At 37.4% G+C, this 21508-nt stretch overlaps 1 protein-coding gene across 4 annotated transcripts in view; it reads left to right on the forward strand.

Moving 5' to 3' along the window:
• The window catches only part of ODAD2 (outer dynein arm docking complex subunit 2), a 225463-nt gene that overhangs the window by 125389 nt on the left and 78566 nt on the right, over nucleotides 1–21508 (forward strand). For all 4 annotated transcript variants that reach the window (XM_080688300.1, XM_080688303.1, XM_080688301.1 and 1 more), the window contains one exon: nucleotides 492–606. In XM_080688300.1, the coding sequence (XP_080544426.1) occupies nucleotides 492–606 (115 nt within the window). The remainder of the gene's footprint in view (nucleotides 1–491; nucleotides 607–21508) is intronic.

A 21508-nucleotide genomic window follows, 5' to 3' on the forward strand; every position in this document is an offset into this window, starting at 1 on the left:
TGCTCTGTGGTGTAATGATTTTAATTCCTAATGCTAGATTAGGACTGGAGTTTTTTAAACTATGTCACATTGTAAGCTAAGTCAATTACACACAGACCAAATAAAAAAGGTAACTGCACAGTTTTGCGGCATAAATATTTGTTTTGGGAAGTATTTAGATGTTACTATATGAAAGAAACCAGTATTTTTTACATTTAGGTAACAGTCTGTGTACAGCTAATTAAAAAATTACATGGCTTGATTTTAAGTTTATGTGAATCATAATCACCATGGAGATTGCTTTTCGTGTCATGAATTTAAGACTGAAATCAGAGTGCTCACAATTCAACAGCATGTTACATCCCTGCTGTTTTTAAAGTTTTGGAAAAAGAAATCCAAGCAAAATGTCAGAAAAACAAAAGCTAATTAGAATTGTCTGAATACATAGGCCACTTAAATTTTCATTTACACGTTAGTTACAGTTTATGTCTCTATATTTTATTTCACAATAGGATAATTGATCGCTTAGATGGAGTTCGTTTGCTGTGGTCCTTGCTGAAAAACCCGCACCCAGACGTGAAGGCCAGCGCTGCTTGGGCCCTCTGTCCCTGCATCCAAAATGCTAAGGTAATAAACTACAGATCATTCAATTTTGGGATCTCTAATACTATATTGAATAATGTCACCACAGGCCACTAATTGCTTTTGACATTTTTTGGTCAGATTTATCTGGTGGAAAGAGTCCTGAACATTTGTGCCAAATAATTTTGGAACAATGCCTTTTCCTGGTCAGTTTTTAGATGCCAAATAAAATTAGGCTAAGATTGCAGTGTTTACTAAGTTCTACTTGACTGGTGCAATTGAAACAAGTACTCCAGAAAAGTTGACCGTTTTATCCTCTTGGATGATAAGAAATTTGCCTGCATTCATTGGCTACTTTCAGAAACATAAGACTGCTCCTATCGTATTTATAGCACAAAATACAACAGTGAAAGATCACTACATTTTTACTTTGAAAATGTCACTTAATTTCACAAATCACACTTTTCTTATCTATCAGTAAGGATTGATATTAAACCTATGGATAAAATTTTTACATGAATGAAAATACGGAACTGGAAATTTCTGAATTCTTTTAACTCTTCATTTTAAAATTTTATTCTTTTTTTGTTGTTAATCCCCACCAGAGGATATTTTTCTATTGATTTTTAGAGAGAGTGGAAGGGAGAGATAGAGACAGAGAGAAACATCGATGTGAGAGACACATTGATTGGTTGCCTCCCACATGAGCCCTGACCAGGGCCAGGGATTGAGCCTGCAACTGAGGTACATGCCCTTGACCAGAATCTAACCCAGGACCCTTCAGTCCACAGGCCAACGTTATATCCACTGAGCCAAACCAGCTAGGGCTAAAATTTTATTATCTTTAAAGATCTCTTTTCAGCCTTTTTCGGTTATCTTAATTTTTTTTTTTTTTGCTGTAGGTTTACAGATTTCTCTTTAACATCCTTGTTGCTAGAGATATTTCCCTCTGTTGAATATTTTTAATTAAAATATTTAATTTCTATAATAAAGTTAATATTACTCTAAATTTCATTCTAAATATATGTGACCATAACACAATCTTTTGTAAAAAAGTGAATTGTGTTGTTATATGAATAGTAGAAGGAGACCTATTACAAACTGCAGAATAGAATTATTTTTTTATAACAGCAAATAAATAAATAAATACATAAATAAATCACCTCAAATGTCAATCTACAAGAAAATGGACAACAGGATGATAGTATAGTCATGTCATATCATACAATGCAGCAGTGAAAAATGAATGTATTTCAGCAATGTATTCACCAAAGTTGATATAACGCAAATAGATTGAGTAAAATAAAAAAGTTTCAGAAGTAGATATACAATATAATTTCTATTATACAGGGTTCAAAGAAAAATTTAGAATGCAAACTTTGAATGATATTATTTAGGGAGCAAGACAGAAGCCTATTGAGGAAAGATTACTACACATCCTGGAAGGGTGTCCTCATCAGTGATATGAACTAATCAGCTTAGACCTTCTTTCATGATATGAACAAACAAGGATCAACAAATATTTAAGGAAAGCTAATGGCACTGGAGATAAGCCAAGTTTCGTAAGGAGTACTAACTTCAGAGAAAACGAAGATAATGTAAAGAATAGATTATAACATTACATTTTAAAAATTAATATTCTCAGAATGACCCAAGGGGAATACTATGCCCAAAAAGGCTGTTATAAAGAAAGAAGTATTCATAGACTGAGAGATGATTTTTGGAAATTAAAAATATGTTTGGCAAAAGAAATAAATTTAATAGAAGAGACAAATACTAGATTTGATATGACTGAGTAATTATCAGGAAGGTAAAGACTGTTAAATAACTAAGAATGTAAAGTCAAATTAAAAAGAAAATAGGAACACATATGTAATACCATAATCAATAAAGAAAAAATAATAAATAAATAAAAAGAAAATAGGACTTGAAACATGCAAAAAGAAAACAATTGAAAGGAAGAAATAATCATAAAACAAAAGGTGGGGGTGGGAGTTTCTGTGAACTGAAAAGGCAAGAAAAGATTATAGTCTCCAGATTGAGAAGACCCGCTTAGTGCCAAACAGGGGAAACAAAGTTATCTATGCTAGACACAGATTAAAATTTGATATTTCTAGAATCTAAAGGAAAGAAGAAAGTTACATAAGTACAAGAATTACATTAGTAGTAGACTTAACATCATTTGCAATAAATTGTAAAAGAAAATGGACTGTATTTAAAGGAAAATATTTTTATCCTAGAAATATATGTCCTGCAAAACTATCATTAAACTGAGTGTAGTGTAAGGACAGAATAAAGAAATTATTATTTTAGAATTGTCAAGACTCAGGAAACTTATCCCAAATGAACCTTTTCTGAAAAAATAATTAGTTTAGAATATTTTTCAACAAAACAAAAGATTCTAAGAAAAAGAATGACATGAATATAGAAACAATAATGAACAATTAAATCATTAGAATTATAGTTAAACAATAATGAACAATTAAATCATTAGAATTATAGTTAAAATTTCGCTCTGCACAAAATTCATGCGGAGCGGGGTCCCCCTCAGCCCAGACTGCACCCTCTCTAATCCGGGACCCCTCAGGGGATGTTCGACTGCTGGTTTAGGCCCAATCCCAGGGATTAGGCCTAAACCAACAGTCAGACATCCCTCTCGCAATCCGGGACTGCTGGCTCCCAACTGCTCCCCTGCCAGCCTGGTTACCCAACGCAGCCTGCTGTTCAGTCATTTGGTCATCCCTCACTAACACCCCTGACGACCTGGTCACCCCATGCAGCCTGTGTTCAGGCGTCCGTCCAGTTGTTTCCATTATGATGGCCCTTGGCTTTTTATATGTTAGGATATGAGTTTGTGTTGATAATGCCTTTCAAATTATTAAGAAAGAATTTCTTTAAAAGTAATGTCATCTGACAGTTCCATTTTTAATTTTTTGAGGAAACTCTACATTGTTTTCCACAGTGGTTGTACCAGTCTGCATTTCCACTGGCAGTATTCTAGGGTTCCCTTTTCTCCACATCCTCACCAGCACTTGTTGTTTGTTGATTTATTGATAGTAGCCATTCTGGCAGGTGTGAGGTAGCACCTGATTGTAGTTTTAATTTGCTTCTCTGATGATTAGTCATGCGTAATTTTTTATATGTCTCTTGGCCATTTGTCCTCTTTGGAGACGTGTCTATTCAGGTCCTCTGCCCATTTTTTAATTGGGTTGTTTGTCTTCCTTTTATTGAGTTGTATGAGTACTTTATATATTTTGGAAATTAACCCCTTATCAGATGTATCATTGGCAAATATGTTGTCCCATGCAGTGGGTTCCCTTTTCAATTTAATGCTGGTTTCTTTTGCTGTGCAGAAGCTTTTTATTTTGATGTAGTCCTATTTGTTTATTTTTCCCTTTGCTTCTCTTTCCCAGGTGATGTATCAGGGAAAATTATACTATGTGAGATGTCTGAGCTTTTGCTGCCTATGTTTTCTTTAATGATTTTTATGGATTTATGACTTACATTTAACTCTTTTTCCCATTTTGAGTTTAATCGTGTGTATGGAATAAGGTGGTGGTCTAGTTTCATTTTTTTGCATATATCTTCTTTCTCAAGATTGCTGCTACTATTTGGAGTCTTTTTTCTAGGAATATATCCTAAGAAACCTGAAATACTAATCAGAAAGAATATATGAACCCCTATGTTCATAGCAGCTTTTATTTATAACTAGAGGCCCAGTGCACAAAATTCGTGCACTGAAGGGGGGGGGTTGTCCCTCAGCCCAGCCTGCACCCTCTCCAATCTGGGACCCCTCGGAGGATGTCCAACTGCTGGTTAAGGGCCTAAACCAGCAGTCGGACATCCCTCTCACAATCTGGGACTGCTGGCTCCTAACCACTCGCCTGCCTGCCTGCCTGATTGCCCCTAACTGCTTCTGCCTGCCAGCCTTATCACCCCCTAACTGCTCCCCTGCAAGCCCAATCACCCCCAACTGCTCTCCCCTGCAGGCCTGGTCCCCCCCCCAACTGCCCTGCCCTGCAGGTCTGGTTGCCCCCAACTGCCCTCCCCTGCCGGCCATCTTGTGAAATGTGGGGGCAGCCATCTATTGTTGACGTGGGGGCAGACATCTTGTGACAACGTGGGGGCGGACATCTTGTGATGACGTGGGGGTGGACATCTTGTGACATGAGGGCATGAGGGTCAATTTGCATATTACCTCTTTATTATATAGGATAGCTAAGATCAAGATCTTGAAATAGCCCAAGTGTCCATCAGTAGATGAATGGATTATAAAATTGTGGTACATTTATACAATGGAATACTATGCAGCTGTAGAAAAGAAGGATCTCTTACCCTTTGAGACAGCAAGGAGGGACCTAAAGAGTATTATGCTCAGTGAAATAAGCCAGTCAGAGAAAGACAAGTATCACATGACCTCACTTATATGTGGAATCTAATGAACAAAATAAACTGATGAACCAAACAAATCCAGATACATTAAACGTGCAACAGACTGATGTATTTCAGAGGGATGGGGGTGCAAGGGGTGAGGTGAGATTAACCAAAGAACTAATCCTATATAATAAAAGGCTAATATGCAAATCGACACAACAGTGGAATGACTGGTTGCTATGATGCACACTGAACACTGGCAAGTGCAGCGGCGGTGGCGGGAGCCTCTCTTGCCTCCACGGCAGTACTAAAGATGTCCAACTGCCATAGTTACGGGCCTAAGCCATCAGTCGGACATCCCCTGAGGGCTCCTGGACTGCGAGAGCATGCAGGCTGGGCTGAGGGACCCCCCCCCCCCAACAGAGTGCACAAATTTTGTGCACTGGGCCTCTAGTATGCATATATGAATAGCCCATGGTGGGGGCCGAGGCAGAGGCAATTATGGGTAATCAGGCTGGCAGGTGAGCAGTTAGGGGCAATCAGGCAAGCAGAGTGTTTAGGGGTGATCAGGCAGGCAATCGAGTGGTTAGGGGCAATCAGGCAGGCAGGCAAAGTGGTTAGGGGTGATGAGGCAGGCAGGCAGGCGAGTGGTTAGGAGCCAGCGGTCCCAGATTGCAAGAGGGATGTCTGACAGCCGGTTTAGGCCTGATCCCTGTGGGATCAGGCCTAAACCAGCAGTTGGACATCCCCTGAGCGGTCCTGGATTGCGAGAGGGTGCAGGCCGGGCTGAGGGGATCCCCCTCCCATGCACGAATTTCATGCACCAGGCCTCTAGTTACATAATAAAGTAGGTTTTCCAAATGTGTATGTTAAAAAATTGACAAATTAGTTCTACCCATTTTTACTTACATAGACAGGTTTGCATAATTAAAATTAAGTATGTACGAAAAGTGTTCTATATGTATGACAGTAATTTTAAATTTATACTGAACAGGTCTAGTAAAAGCGTGCATTCACCAGTCACCGCGAGTAAACAAATGCACAAGGCTGGGGCATGGCTTAGTGCATATTAGAACATAGGCTGGCATGTGTTCAAACTGCTGCAGAAAGTCATGCCACACAACAACAGAACTAATTACCACAGCAATGCGGTGTGATCATATGCTGATCATTCTCCAAACATTGTTTATGAATAGTGACTGTTGGATTTAAATATATAGACTATAGTTGTAGATATGTAATATTTATTTATATCAGTGAAATTATTATTGTTACAATGTTTTATCCAACATATGGCCTATTTGCTAAAATTTGTTAAAAATAACAGAATCCCATAAAAAAACAGGTAGTAAAATCTCAGACATCTCACAAAGCAGAATTTTTGCTGATCCACCTCCTAGGGCCGTGGTTGGCAAACTGTGGCTCGCAAGCCACATGCGGCTCTTTGGCCTTTTGAGTGTGGCTCTTCCACAAAATACCACAGCCTGGGCGAGTCTATTTTGAAGAAGTGGTGTTAGAAGAAGTTTAAGTTTAAAAAATTTGGCTCTCAAAAGAAATTTCAATCGTTGTACTGTTGATATTTAGCTCTGTTGACTAATGAGTTTGCCGACCACTGCCCTAGGGTAAGAGAAACAAAGGGAAAAATAAGCAAATGGGACTACACTAAACTAAAAAGCTTTTGCAGCAAAGAAACCATCCTCAAAATGCAAAGGGAATCCCCAGTATGGGAGAACATATTCACCAATTACATCTGGTAAGGGCTTAATTTCAAAAACATATAAAGAACTCATGCAACTCTACAAGAGGAAGACAAACAATCAAATTTAAAAATGGGCAATGGATCTAACTAGACACTTCTCCATAGAGGACATACAGAAGGCCAAGACACATGAAAAAGGCTCAAAGTTACTAATCATCTGAGACATGCAAATCAAAACAATAATGTGGTACCATCTCACATCTGTCAGAATGGCTATCATCAACAAACAACAAAGGACAAGTGCTGGTAGGATGCGGAGAAAAAGGAACCCTCTTGCACTGCTGGTGGAATGCAGACTGGTGCAGCCACTGTGGAGAAGAGTATGGTGTTTCCTCAAAATATTAAAAATGGAACTTACATTTGACCCAGTAATCCCACTTCTAGGATTATATCCCAAGAAACTAGAAACACCAATCAGAAATGATATGTGCACCCCTATGTTCATAGCAGCACAACTTACCATAGCTAAGATTTAGAAACAGCCCTAAGTGCCCATTAGCAGATGAGCGGATTAAAAAACTGTGATACATCTACACAATGGAATACTACACTGGTGTAAAAAGGAAGGAACTCCTACCATTTACAACAGCATGGATGGATCTGGAGAGCATTATGCTAAGTGAAATAAGCCGGTCGGAGAAAGACAAATATCACATGATCTCACTCATTTGTGGAATATAATGAACAACATAAACTGATGAACAAAAATAGAACCAGAGTCATAGAAGAATTGAACAGACTGTCCAACTTATGAGGTAAGGTGGGGGTGAGGGGGTAAGAGATCAACCAAAGGACTTGTATGCAGCCGAAACCGGTTTGGCTCAGTGGATAGAGCGTCAGCCTGCGGACTGAAAGGTCCCAGGTTCGATTCCGGTCAAGGGCATGTACCTTGGTTGCGGGCACATCCCCAGTAGGAGGTGTGCAGGAGGCAGCTGATCGATGTTTCTCTCTCATCGATGTTTCTGGCTCTCTATCCCTCTCCCTTCCTCTCTGTGAAAATCAATAAAATATATTTAAAAAAAAAAAAAAGGACTTGTATGCATGCATATGAGCATAACCAATGGACACAGATGGGGTGGGGGTGAGGGCATGTGCTGGGGTGTGAGGGTGGGTCGGGAAAGGTCAAGGGGGGAAAAAGGAGAGTTATATAATACTTTAAACAGTAAAGAATTTAAATTATATATATATATATATACACACACATATATGTATATATATACACACACACATATATATATATATATATATATATATATACACATACATATATATATATTAGTATAAAGGGTCAATCGGAAAAAAAGGGGACCAATGTAATACTTTTAACAATAAAGATTTTTTAAAAATAAAAGAATAACAGTGAATTAATAACAAAAAATAACCTGTTAATTATAAGCAAATCTTGTTTAAAGGTATTTTAAAATTAACAGGGTCTTAAATACAGACCAGGAATTTTGTCCATTAAATCCGAAGTCCATTAAATCTGTAGTCTGTTAAATCGAGATCCGAAAAACACCGAGGGTTTACTGTAATGGAAAAGGCTATGCATGTTTGCAGGAAGGGCTACATGGGAAATCTCAGTACCTTCTGCTCAATTTTTCTGTGAACCTAAAACTGCTCTTAAAATCTTAAAAAAATAATTTGCAAGTTTTATTATTTAACTTCCTTTTATACTTGTTCAGCTTTGGAAACTTTGAAGTAAAATTTTAACTTCTGTGCTATAATCAGTGCCATCTTCAATGAGAGATTAAAAAATAAAAATTAAGGCCTGCCAGCATGGCTCAGTGGTTGAGCAGGACTTAGGGGCCAGGAGGTCACTGTTCGATTCCTGGTCAGGACACACACCCAGGTTGCGGGTTAGATCCCCGTGTGGGGCGTGCAGAGAGGCAGCTGATTGGTGATTCTCTCTCATCATTAATGTTTCTATCTCTCCCTCTCTCTTCCTCTCTGAAATCAATAAAAATATATTTTAAAAAATAAATAAAAATTTAAAATGTGTTTTCCAGTATTCACAAAACTAAATAAGTGAAAATGAAGCCATGGTTGGAGTGTCATCAGTGCAGGGTAGGATTGGTTCCAAGTTCCATTCCCTGTCAGGGCACATACCCAGGTTTTGGGTTTGATCCCTGGTGGGGGTGTATATAGGAGGAAACTGATCAATGTTTTTTTCTCTCTCTCTCTCTAAAATCAGTGAAAACATATCCTTAGGTGAGGATTAAAATAAATAAATAAATAAATATATAAACAAACAAATAAGTGAAAATGAAATGTATATAATTGCATTTTCAAATTTTGAAGCATTTATATTTCTGAAGTAAGTACAGCATAAACTGCACTAAGACTTTTGGGTCATGCCGTGTGTGTGTGTGTGTGTGTGTGTGTGTGTGTGTGTGTGTGTCTTTGGTAAGCTTTAAACAATTTTTTATATTTTATTGATTAATTCTTTTCACACTAAACAAAATCAATATTTAAAACCCCTGAATTGCTGATCTATTTGCTTTTGATACTTATATAAAAAATTAATCACAAATCAAGAATAGTTTTGTATTTGATTCCATTTTTAACCTATGACATAGGAATCTAAGAGTTGAATGAGCTTTTCTCTCAGTTTTACCCATGTATTATACCCAAGGAGGTACAACATCATCTGTTACTTTCCTGGGCTGCCTTTAGGTAAGTGTGAAAGCACCAAAATATAAAATGATGCCAGAGAGGAACATGCTATAGTATTAATAATTTTTAATTGGATTGGATTTAATACTTCAGAAGCATTTACATTTAAATTTTCATTTTGCCTTGAAGAGTTTTGTGGCAATACATGAATAGAGTAAAATTAAAAATTAGCAATGATTTAATTGAATCTTTAGGCATATCAAATAATTTTATAAATTCAATAACATTTATTTACTTGCCAAACCCTGTGCAAGTACACATTTTATTTTATATACCTTTTCTTTTTGTTTTGCATCTTAACATTCATGTAATTAAGCTTCTAGTGTTTAAAAAACAGAGTGAGGTTAAGTGAAACAAACTTTCATTAGAGCCTTTCTAGAATATTCTTCCACTGAGGAAGAGAAAATAAAGTTACCTTTGACCTACTGATAAAAATTGGAGCATATTTCCTCAGGGATGTGTTTTATGATTGACATTGTGTAAGGACAGTGTTTTCCTTAGTGGTATGTAAAATAATAATGCTTTTTACAATCAATTGCCTTTTAGATTAGCTGAAATAATATGAGTAAGGATACTTGTAAATGTCTATATGCATGGAAGTTGTGTATTCCTTTCCAATCTTATTTTACATCACCAGCCAAAGCTTATCCCACTTGATTATGTACAGTTTAGCAATTTCAAGTCGCATTTTGTATATTGTTTTCAGGTGAGTTAAAATTGTTTGCTAATCTATATATGTAAAAGCCTAAGTGACTGTTCAACCATTCAACCATTCGACTGGTAGCTATGACATGCACTGACCACCAGGGGACAGATGCTCAATGCATGGGCATGGAAACATGAAACAGACTGATGAATCTCAGGGGGAAAGGAGGAGGAGGAGGGTGGGAAGAGATTAACCAAAGATCTTATATGCATACTAGAGGCCTGGGACATGGATTTGTGCACTGGTGGGGTCCCGTGGACTGGCCTGTGGGGATCGGGCCAAAACCGGCTCTTTGACATCATCTGAGGGGTCCCAGATTGTGAGAGGGCACAAGCCAGGCTGAGGGACCCCACTGGTGCACGAATCCATGCACGGGGCCTCTAGTAAGATTATAAGTTCTGAGGGTGAATAGAGGCAGGAAGTGTTTTTTTGTTTTGTTTTGTTTTGTTTTGTTTTAGTAGGCTGGGCCCCCAGCTTGCAGTAAAATATTAGAACCAGAGTAGATCTTGCCAGAAATGTTGGCCCATTCTTTCCTTCTCCTCTCCATTCCTCCCCCAATCAGGTAAGTTAATGACGCAACTTTCTAAGAAAAATTGCCTTTTACTTTTAAGAAAGCATTTCCACACTTTTTTTTTTTTTACATAAACTACTTTGTAAATCACTTTAGACTTATTCATTTATGAATCATAGGATTTGTCATCATTTGAAATAAATAACTTCTTTGTCTGGATTAATGGCACTGACAGTAATGCTGCAGAAACCAACCATTGTTGATTATAGCTAAGTGATACAAATGGGAGGAAAGCACAAGCCATGTCTTCAGACAAGTTATTGCTCCCTCAGGGTCCCACCATGTCTGTCAGGCATTGTGAAACCTAAGCATACTATGTGTCCATGTGGAATGGATATGGTGAAATGTCAACTGTTCGAAACAGATGTTATCCATTTTTTGTATTGTTAACAGCATACATACTAGGACACATTTTCAGATCTATCTATGAAGAAAATGAGATGTAAAAATTACTTATAGTGAATTTATTGCATCTTTTCCTATTTGAATGAGCCAGGCAACCAAGTACCAGAATCAAAGACTTCAGTAATGAATAGTGGAGTAGTTGACACAAAAAAGATTCATGATGTAAGTTTGCATTGTAATTATTTTGTTATTATGTGAATAAAAAAATGGACTGTAGGATTTTTGTAGTGTACTACACTTTTAGCAGCATACCAATGTCTCAATTAAAAAGCTTTAAAATTTTTCCTTCATTTTATAGGTCAGTATTTTATAGTTTTTGATAGCTTATCAGTGATTAAAAAAATGTACTTAGTGAAAAAGGTATGTTTTCCCAGCTTAGTAATTATCTGCCCTTTCTTCATACACTTGGGAAATCAGAGTATGAAATGTGAGTCTGTTTTTGGTATTGTATAAAACTTTAAAGAATATCTACAACAGAAAATAAGCACATATTGTTTAAAAATTAATGTTCAGTCTGTTAAGAACTGAAGAAGATAAAGGCTGAACTAAAGTGAACTAATAATAATAAAAAAAAGTCACTGCATTTTTTTTCCAAATTTTTATTTCAAAATGTACCATTTAAAGTGTTTTCTGGATTAGAATTAAGGAAAGTTTATGTTGTTTTTCAGTTAAGTGTAACTATTTTCTCTCTTTTCTGCATCCAGTGTGGCTAGAGAGTGGGTCCAATTCCTGAGTAGAGGCGGCTGGGGATTGAGAAATAAAAGAAAGAGACAAGACACAGAGATAGAAAGAAAAGCTGGGGCCGGGTGGGACCGCTGCCCTCTTCTGCTGGAGAGACAGTGACCCAGAGCCAATACAGCGTGTTTCTTTTATACCCCCAAATACCAGAAAGTTTCACCAAAAGGTCAAGGCAAAAGGAGATTATTTGCATTCTTGAGTAGGCCCTGAGCATTCCTGGTGATAGGCTGGTTTTAGATATCAAAACCCACTTCCCCACACCATGGGTTGAAATGAAGGTCAAGCTGACAACACCCTTGCCCTTTTGGCAAGGCATGTTCCCAGGGCATGGCTTTGCCAACACCACTGGATTCAGCTGACAATAATTAAAGAATGCCCATGTGCCTTCCCAGGGGGCCCTCTACAGTTAAGATTGCTAAATGGACAAAGGCTCAAGATTTGACCTCTGAAGTGATCTTATTTAGTAAATTTCCTGAGCTTCAAGTCTACTTGCAGACAAATAACTGCTTTGTGAAAAGTGTGAGAGATTTGTAAATGAAAGTGAAAAGCTGTTCCTTTCAAGCGGAATGATCAAACACATTTTTTTTTTTTTTTTTTTTTTTTTTTTAGAAAAACAGTGGTTGAACAGGTGTTTAGTATTAGGAGCTTGTGATGTAAAGAATGCAACAACTGAATCTGGTGAAAATCCATGTAGTATTAAATTCTTTGTTGTTAAGAAGCAAAACTCTATGCTGCAGAAAGTCAACTCAAATTTGTGCTCCATGAACAATAAGATATTGACAAATGCAGAAACTCACATAAAAGAATGTATAATTGTGTTATATCTCTTACAATCATTTTTATACCTTTGCCAACATTTACATAAAATTTCATTGCATTTTTATATTACGTATTTCTTTTTGTAAATATTGCAAGTGTTTATAGCAATTTCCTAACTTGTTTCTTTCATTAATGACTAAGATATTAAGAACAAAGTAAAAGTTAATACTTTTTGCCCTTTCATAAGAAGTGTTTTACATAATTCTTGTTAATTTATAATCACCACTTCCTTATAAATCAGATAGGAAACAGATATTCTTATTTTAGGATAAATATTCTGAATGTATAAGTTGTAGAATTAGGAAGAAAACTCAAATAATGTCTCTTTTAAATCAGTAATATATCTATGAGATAATTTGCCTTGTAGCCTTCTTAAACTTAATTTTGCTACTTGTTTAGAAAATAATGTCTGGTTTTGAATTTTGATCTTGGGGGAGAAATGTCTCTAGTAATTTCAGAAGCGGTGGCCTAAGGATCCGCTCCAGAGAATCAAAAGACATTTGTGAATGATTACTCCAAAGAGAAGAGAACAAGTTAATGTCTGTGAGGTCCAAATACAAGCTTTGGCAATTTTAGTCAGGAATGTTGAGTGCTGAGTGTGGATGAGGCCAACTTCCTGACTACAGGTGTGACGGAACACAGCTGATCAAACAGTACAGGAATTTGACATCACACTCTGTTTAACTGCAGCTGCCCAATGAGCCATGTCCAATCAGTAAGCCACAGAGAACCTGGAGAAGGCTTGCATAAGAGGGAGCAGTTTCATACTAAGAATCCTGCCATAAACACGTTTATGAGCTTGGATTTGGGCCCTAGAATGTATAGCTGCCTGACAATGTGTCAAAGAGTGTGCAACGTTTTTGTTTTTCTAATCTAAAACCTCTTTAAAACATAATATGTGTTTTTTGTTCTGCCAGCCTATTTTGGGTCTACTATCATTTTTAACTCACCAAATAGTTCACATTGTGTTGCTCATCTGGCCTCCAGTTCCTAAAATCATAAAAGACTAAAGTGAACTACATTACAATTACTTTTCTGTATGCCAGATTTACAAGTGGGGATAGAAAGGGCCAAAACAAAAGTGGGGGTGTAAAGAAGCTTCTCTTGAGATCACAGCTGAAAGGACCACTATCTACAAGTCAAATCTGTTGCTTTCACCTGGATTCTTCTCCTCCTCTGCTATTCTTCTCCCATTCCATGCTTTTTAGCCCCAACTCCAAAAAGGGCTACAATGGCTGTTGCTAGTCTAGGAAGGGGTAGCACTAACAGAGATGTAACATACAAAATGGAAAGCTACAACTAAAGGTATAGCCTGTTCTGAATAGATATATACAAAATGTGCCAACAATTAGCTACTTATGAAACATTTACCCATTTAATTTTGAAAGTACAGTTTATTATTGGTTATCAGTTACTTTATTAAAGAATCTCATCCATTAAATTAATTATATCATTCTATCCACCTTAGCCAGGAACACCTAGGATCATACACTGCATTTCACCATCAGAAACTTTGCCATCTCAAAGTCTATTGCTTCAGACATGTGACTGGGACCCCAGTTCCTAATCCTATGCTGTGGCCCGCCATCTCTCTAGGCACACAACTTCACACAGAAATAGCCATAGGCAACAGTTAGTACTAATGTTTTTATGCCTCCTTTTATGAATGTCTAAGCCCTTTTGTTACCCCTGTTTTCAAGAAGTGAACTAGATTTGGGCCCCCTATTTGGAATACTGTTATTCTGCTTTTAGTTCTAAACTCAGGATGCTCATGACTTCAGCTGCATTTGGATTTATTTTTTTCTAGGACTTTTATAGTTCAAGGTTTACATTGAAGTCTTTAATCCATTTTGAGTTAATTTTAAAAATTTTATTGATTTGAGAGAGAGAGAAAGAGAGGGAGAGAGAGACATCTATTTGTTTGTTCCACTTATTTATGCATTCATTGATTGCTTCTTATATGTGCCCTGACCAGGGACCAAACCCACAATTTTTGCATATTGGGACGACACTCTAACCAACTGAGCTACGAGACCAGGGAGTTAATACTTTTATATGGTAAAAGGCAAGGGTCCAACTTTATCCCTTTGCATATGAATATCCAGTTTTTCTAACATCATTTGTTGAAGACTGTCCTTTTTCTTCATTGAATGTTCTTTGGTCATGACAAAATGATTCTGTTAAAAGTCATTTGAAAGAATAGCCAAGGGTTTATTTCTGTATCTCTATTCTATTCCATTGGTCAACATGTCTGTTTTTATGTCATTCTCACACTGTTTTAATTACTGTTGCTTTGTAGTAAGTTTGAACTCTGGAAGTATGATGCCTCCAACTTTGTTCTTCTTGTCTCTCAATTTGTTTATGTGATGTATCACATTTATTGATTTGTGGATATTGTACCATCCTTGCATCCCCGGAATAAATCCCACTTGGTCATGGTGTATGATCTTTCTAATGTAATGCTGGATCTGATTTGCTAGAATTTTGTTAAGGATTTTAGCATCTATGTTCATCAAGGATATTGGCCTGTAGTTCTCTTTTTTTGTGATGTCTTTATCTGGTTTTAGAATTAGGGTAATGCTGGCTTCATAGAAAGAGCTTGGACATGTGCCTTCCTCTTGAATTTTTTGGAGTAGTATGAGGAGGATAGGTTTTAGTTCTTCTTTGAATGCTTGGTAGAACTCTCCTTTAAAGCTGTTTGGTTCAGGGCTTTTGTTTGCGGGAAGATTTTTGATGACTGCTTCAATTTCTTCGGTAGTTATCGGCCTATTCAGGTTTTTTTTATTCTTCCTGATTGAGTTTTTGGAGCTTGTATTTTTCTAAGAATATATCCATTTCTTCTAGGTCCAGTGGTCGGCAAACTCATTAGTCCTCAGAGCCAAATATCAACAGTACAATGATTGAAATTTCTTTTGAGAGCCGAAAACCAACTTCTGCACATGGGCCACGAAGTTTCAATCACACTGTACGTGCGCACCCGCATGTGGTATTTTGTGGAAGAGCCACACTCAAGGGGCCAAAGAGCTGCATGTGGCTTGCGGCGAGCCGCAGTTTGCCGACTACTGATCTAGGTTGTCCATTTTGTTGGAATAGAGTTGTTCATAGTATTTTTTCATAATCCTTTGTATTTCTGTGGGACCGGTTGTTACTTCACCTCTTTCATTTCTGATTTTGTTTATTTGGGTCCTCTCTTTGCTTCTTGGTGAGCATGGCTAGAGGTTCATCAATCATGTTTATTCTTTCAGCTCTTGGTTTTATTGATTTTTTTGTTTTTTTGTTTTGCTTTTTGGTCTCTATGTCATTTATTTATGCTCTGATCTTCATTATTTTCTCCCTTCTGCTTATGCTGGGCTTTTCTTATTGCTCTCTTTCTAACTCTTTGAGTTGTAGGGTTAGGTAATTTATTACCGTTTTTTCTTGTTTTTTTCAGGTAGTCCTGTAGAGCTATGAACTTACCTCTCAAGTCTACTTTCACTGTTTCCCATAGGTTTTGGTTTGTGTTTTCATTGTCATTTGTTGCCATGATGATTTTTATTTCTTCTTTGATCTCCTTAGTAACCCAATCATTGTTTAATAGCATGCTATTTAGCCTCCAGGTGTTTGATTTTTTTCCATTGTTTTTATTGTAGTTGATTTCTAATTTTATGCCATTGTGATCTGAGAAGAGGCTTGATATGATTTATATCTTCTTGAATTTGAAGAGACTTTGCCTGTGTCCCAATATATGGCCTATCTTTGAAAATGACCCATGTGCACTTGAGAAGAATGTATATTCTGTGGCTTTGGGATGGAATGTTCTGAAGATGTCAATTAATTCCATCTGATCTAGTGAGTCATTTAGGATTGATGTTTCTTTGCTGATATTTTGTTTAGAGGGTTTGTCCAGTAGTATTGGTTGGGTATTAAAGTCCCCTACTATGAACTGTATTGCTGTTAATCTGTCCCTTGATATCTTCCAGAAGTTTTTTTTTTTTTTTTTAATGTATTTGGGTGCTCCTGTATTGGGTGCATATGTTTACCAGAGTTATATCTTCTTGTTTAATTGCTCCCTTTAGTATTATGAAGTGGCCTTCCTTATCTCTTGTCATGGCCTTCACTTTGAGGTTTAATTTGTCAGATATAAGTATTTCTATCCCAGCTTTTTTTCATTTTCATTCACCTGAAAAACCTTTTTCCATCCCTTCACCATCAGTCTGTGTGAGTCCTTTGTTCTGAGGTGGGTCTCCTGTAGACAGCAGATATATGGGTCATGTTTTCTTATCCATTCAGCTACCCTGTGTCTTTTGATTGGGGTATTTAATCCATTTACATTTAAAGTTATTATTGATAGGTACTTGTTTGTCACCATTTTTATTCTTTATGCTTGTGTTCCTTCTTTCCTTGCTAATTATTCTTTTTACAGCAGACCCTTTAGCATTTCTTGCATTGCTGTTTTGGTGGTAATAAATTCCCTTAGTCCTTTTTTGTCTGTGAAGCTACTGATTTCACCCTCAACTTTGATTGATAGTCTTGCTGGGCACAGTATTCTTGGACTCAGACCCTTCCTTTGCATGACTTTGTATATTTCATTCCATCCCCTTCTGGCCTGTTGTGTTTCTGTTGAGAAATAAGTCACTAGCCTGATGGGAGATCCCTTGTAGGTAACTTTCTGTCTCTCTCTGGGAGCCTCTAAGATTCTTGCTTTGTTGTTGGTGTTTGCCAATTTAATTATAATGTGTCTTGGTGTTGGCTTTTGGGGGTTCATCTTGTTTGTGACTCTGTGAGCTTCTTGGACTTGTGTATTTTCTTCCCAATATCAGGGAAGTTTTCTGTCATTATTTCTTTAAACAGGTTTTCTATTCCTTGCTCAGTTTCCTCTCCTTCTGGCACCCCTATTATGCAGATGTTGTTTAATTTTGTGTTGTGCCAAAGTTCCCTTAGGTTCTCCTCCTGTTTTTTAAGTTTTGTTTTCTAGATGCTGCTCTGCTTGGGTATTTTTTTCTACCTTGTCTTCTAGCTCATTGATGTGGTGCTCCGTTTCTATTGTGTTATTTATTGCAGTAATGTCATTCTTCATTTCTTCTTGGTTCTTCTTAATTTCCTCTTGGTTCTTACACATATTGTTGAATTTGTCTTCCATCCTTTTCAGCATCCTTATGATCATTGCTGTGAATTCTTTCTCTGACATATTGCTTGCCTCCATTTCATTACTTCCTTTTTCTGGTGATTCCTCCTTTCCTTTGTATGGGGGCTGTTTCTTTGTCTCCCCATTTTCGCTCCTCTCAGGGTGCTGGTTATGTAGTTCTCTCTCTCTTGCATTGACTTAAAGGCACAAAATACAACACAACAAGACACAATACACAGGGCACCAAATACAAATGTCTTCACAATGCCAATAACCCCAACTAAAAGTGACCACCAGAGCAAAAAGAATTAGGGGAGAGAAAAGAGTGCAAAAATGATATTGAGAAAAGGAAAAAATGTAAGAGAGAAAAGAAAGAGAAGAAAAAAGAAGGGGGAAAATATATGTATATGGGGTAAAACTACAAAAAACGAACAACTAATTCAAAAAACATAAACAACAAACACACAGAGAGGAATGCAAACAACAACTAATTTAAAAAATACAAACAACAAACACCCAGATGAATCTGAAGAGGCAGAGCTTATTTCCAGAAGGTAAGGTCAAGGAATTGAATGAATGGGGAAATGACCACAATTCAGTACAGATGAGGTAGAAAGAGAATGAGTGTTTCAGAAGAAAAGCCCGGCCTGCACCCTCACCAATCCAGGACATCCCTCTTGAAAGCTGGGACCATTGGCTCCTAACCACTTGCCTGCCTGCCTGATTACCCCTAACCCCTCTGCCTGCCCCTAACTGCCTCTACCTGCCTGCCTGATCACCCCTAACTGCCTCTGCCTGCCTACCTGATGCCCCTAATTGCTCCCCTGCTGGCCTGATTGCCCCTAACTGCTCTCCCCTGCCAGCCTTATTACTCCTAACCACTCTCCCTTGCCAGCCTGATCACCCCTAACCACTCTGCCTCAGCCCCCGCCACCATGGCTTTGTCCGGAAGGATGTCTAGAAGACATCTGGTCTAGCTGATCTAATTAGCATATTACCCTTTTATTAGTATATATATATATATGTATATATGTATATATATATGTATATATATATGTACATATGCATATGTATATATGTATATATATGCACATGTATATGTGTATATATGCATATATATACATATACATATATATATACTAATAAAAGGGTAATATGCTAATTAGAGGGTATTATGCTAGAGGGTAATATGCTAAAAGGAGGTAATATGCTAATTAGAGGGTATTATGCTAATTAGAGGGTAATATGCTAAAAAGGGTAATATATGTATATATATGCATATATATAATTTTCCCTTTCTTTAATCTATCTATCTATGTATTCATCTATTTTTGGAAAAGGAGAATAGAGAGTAGATTGGCCTGAGTTGGTGATTGAAACTAATTAAGCTATTAGTAGAAGAAGAGAACAAGTGAGGAGAGGAAAAACAGAAGCAAATCTAAAAAACAATCAAACAAACAAAAAGAAGACAGAAAGAAAAAGGAAAAAAAAAAGAAAAAAATTGGCTAGTGAAGAAAGAAAAGAGAGAAGTATGCATGGACTTGGAGCAGGGGAGAGAAAATTAGATATGAGTAAGATCAATTTTTAACAGGGAGTAAAGAGAAAGGATAGAGAAAACTAAAGCAGGAACAGGGTAAGAGAAACAGTACAAAAAAGGGAAAAAGTGAGGACAAGAGTGTTGGCATAAAGTGAAAATTGAGATAGAGAAAAATAATGCTAAAATAAAAATAAAAATAGAATGTAGAACGCTAATCCAAAAATAAAATAAGATAAAATAAAGAAAAAATAAAATAAAATAAAACTTTAAAAATAAGGTAAAATAATAGTGATAATAATTAAAAATAAAAATATAATAATAAAAAAGTAAAATCAAGTTAGAAAAAATATTAGTTTCTTAAGTAAAAGATAAAAATAAAAAATGTGAAGTAGTGAAGGTTGTTCACTTCAGTGGAGCTTCAATGACCTATGGGGGCTGGTTTAAGACCCCTCTCTACTATTCTGCCTGGCACATCTGTTTCCTGTCAGGTAGTCAGCACAGTGTTGAAGTTCCCTGTGATCCACCGCTCCTCTGTGTCATAAGCCACAACATTGTTTTCAAGCAGGCGGGATCTCTCTGCTTACTTTGTTTCTCTGTCTGCCTTCAGTTGTATTTACACAAACGTCAATTTTTGACACAACCCCTGGGTGGCAGTGTTTCTGTATTAGTTTCTGGGACCAAATGGCCCCTCAATGCAGTGTTTAGATTCTTCTTTCCCCGCTGCACTTAATACTGGGTTGGAGGAATGTACTGACTCAGAGCAGGTTTCCTGCTTGTCTCTCCTTATTCTGATCCCCAGTTTCCACAAAAACAACTTTCCCCTACAGTCTCGGTGTTTTTAATTGAAAGATCCTATGGTCTGGGTTTAGGAAGTAAAAGCAAGGAAGTTATAATGACAAAGCAACTGCGCTGCTTCACATCTTTCTCCTCCAGGCACTGCACAGCCAGTATAGAATTTCAGGCTGCCTTTCTGGGCACAGTCTACCATGGCTTCGGGCTTAGATCTAGAGTCCCCCTCTGCCAGCAGCTCTGTGGATCCCCTTCCACATTTGAGAGCTACACTGACCCCAAGGGCCATGGATATGGTGGGGCACAGTCTCCTTCTGAGACTCTAGTACCCGCTGCATGTGTTTCTCCCTCCAGCCTGGATCCCAGATCTCACCTCTTTCTAGGTGATCTCTGACCTTTCTGTCCACAGATTGCCTCACCAGCTGTGTTTAATTTGCTAATTCTGGGTGGATGTTATTCGATTCAGCTGCTCCTTCTATCTGCTCTGTGAGAAAGTGCAGGACCTGGCCATCACCTTGTCTCCCCTTGGACAAACTTTTTAGGCTGCCGTGGCAGTAGAGGCTGGAGTCTCAGTGTTTGTAGGTTTGCAGCTGAGGCAGCTGGTCCCTGGGCATTGTAGTTGTAGAGTCCCGGGAGGTATCTGAGGTCTCCCTGGTTGAAGGCAAGGCTGAGCTTCCAATCACAGCCATTCTCCCCTTCATGATGGCATGGTCTCTGTGGCAGAGCCGGCAGCTCTGGGAAAAATTTCTGCAGTAGTAGAGGCTGCCTGGCTAGGGGAGCCTGGTCTGCTAGTCCCCAACAGTCCTGTGGAATATAATTGTCCCTCACTCACAAATACAGACACTCCCTGAACATCCACGCATTCTCCTTTCACTCTCTCACTCACACACTATCTTGCAGCCTGCTGTCCCATTGGCTGCCATCTTGGATCGCCAACTTTGTTCTTCTTCTTCATGATTGTTTTGGCTATTTAGCATCCCTTGAGATTCTGTGTGAATTTTAGGATGGATTTTACTATTTCTGAAAAAAATTATTGGGATTTTGATAGGTATTGTATTGAATCTATAGATCACTATGGGTAGTATTGACAATGTTAAGTCTTCCAATCCATGAACTCAGGATATTTTTCCATTTATTTATGTCTTCTTTACAGTTTTCAGCAGTGTTTTGTATTTTTCAGTAAGCAAGTATTTTGCCTTTTTGTCTAAATTATTTTCTATGTTTTTTATCCTTTTTGATGCTATCATAAATGGCACTCTTTTCTTAATTTCCATTTCAAATTGTTCATTATTAGTGTATAGAAACAAACTTTTCCATGTTGATTTTATCTCCTACAACTTTGCTGAATTCATTTATTAATTCTATCAATTTATTTTGGAATCTTTAAGTTTTTCTACATTTAAGATCATGTCATTTTTTAACAGAAATAATTTAACTATTGTTTTCCAACCTAGAGATTTTTTATTTCTTTT

This window comes from Plecotus auritus, assembly GCF_963455305.1.
Source record: "Plecotus auritus genome assembly, chromosome: 1".
NCBI lineage: Eukaryota > Metazoa > Chordata > Mammalia > Chiroptera > Vespertilionidae > Plecotus > Plecotus auritus.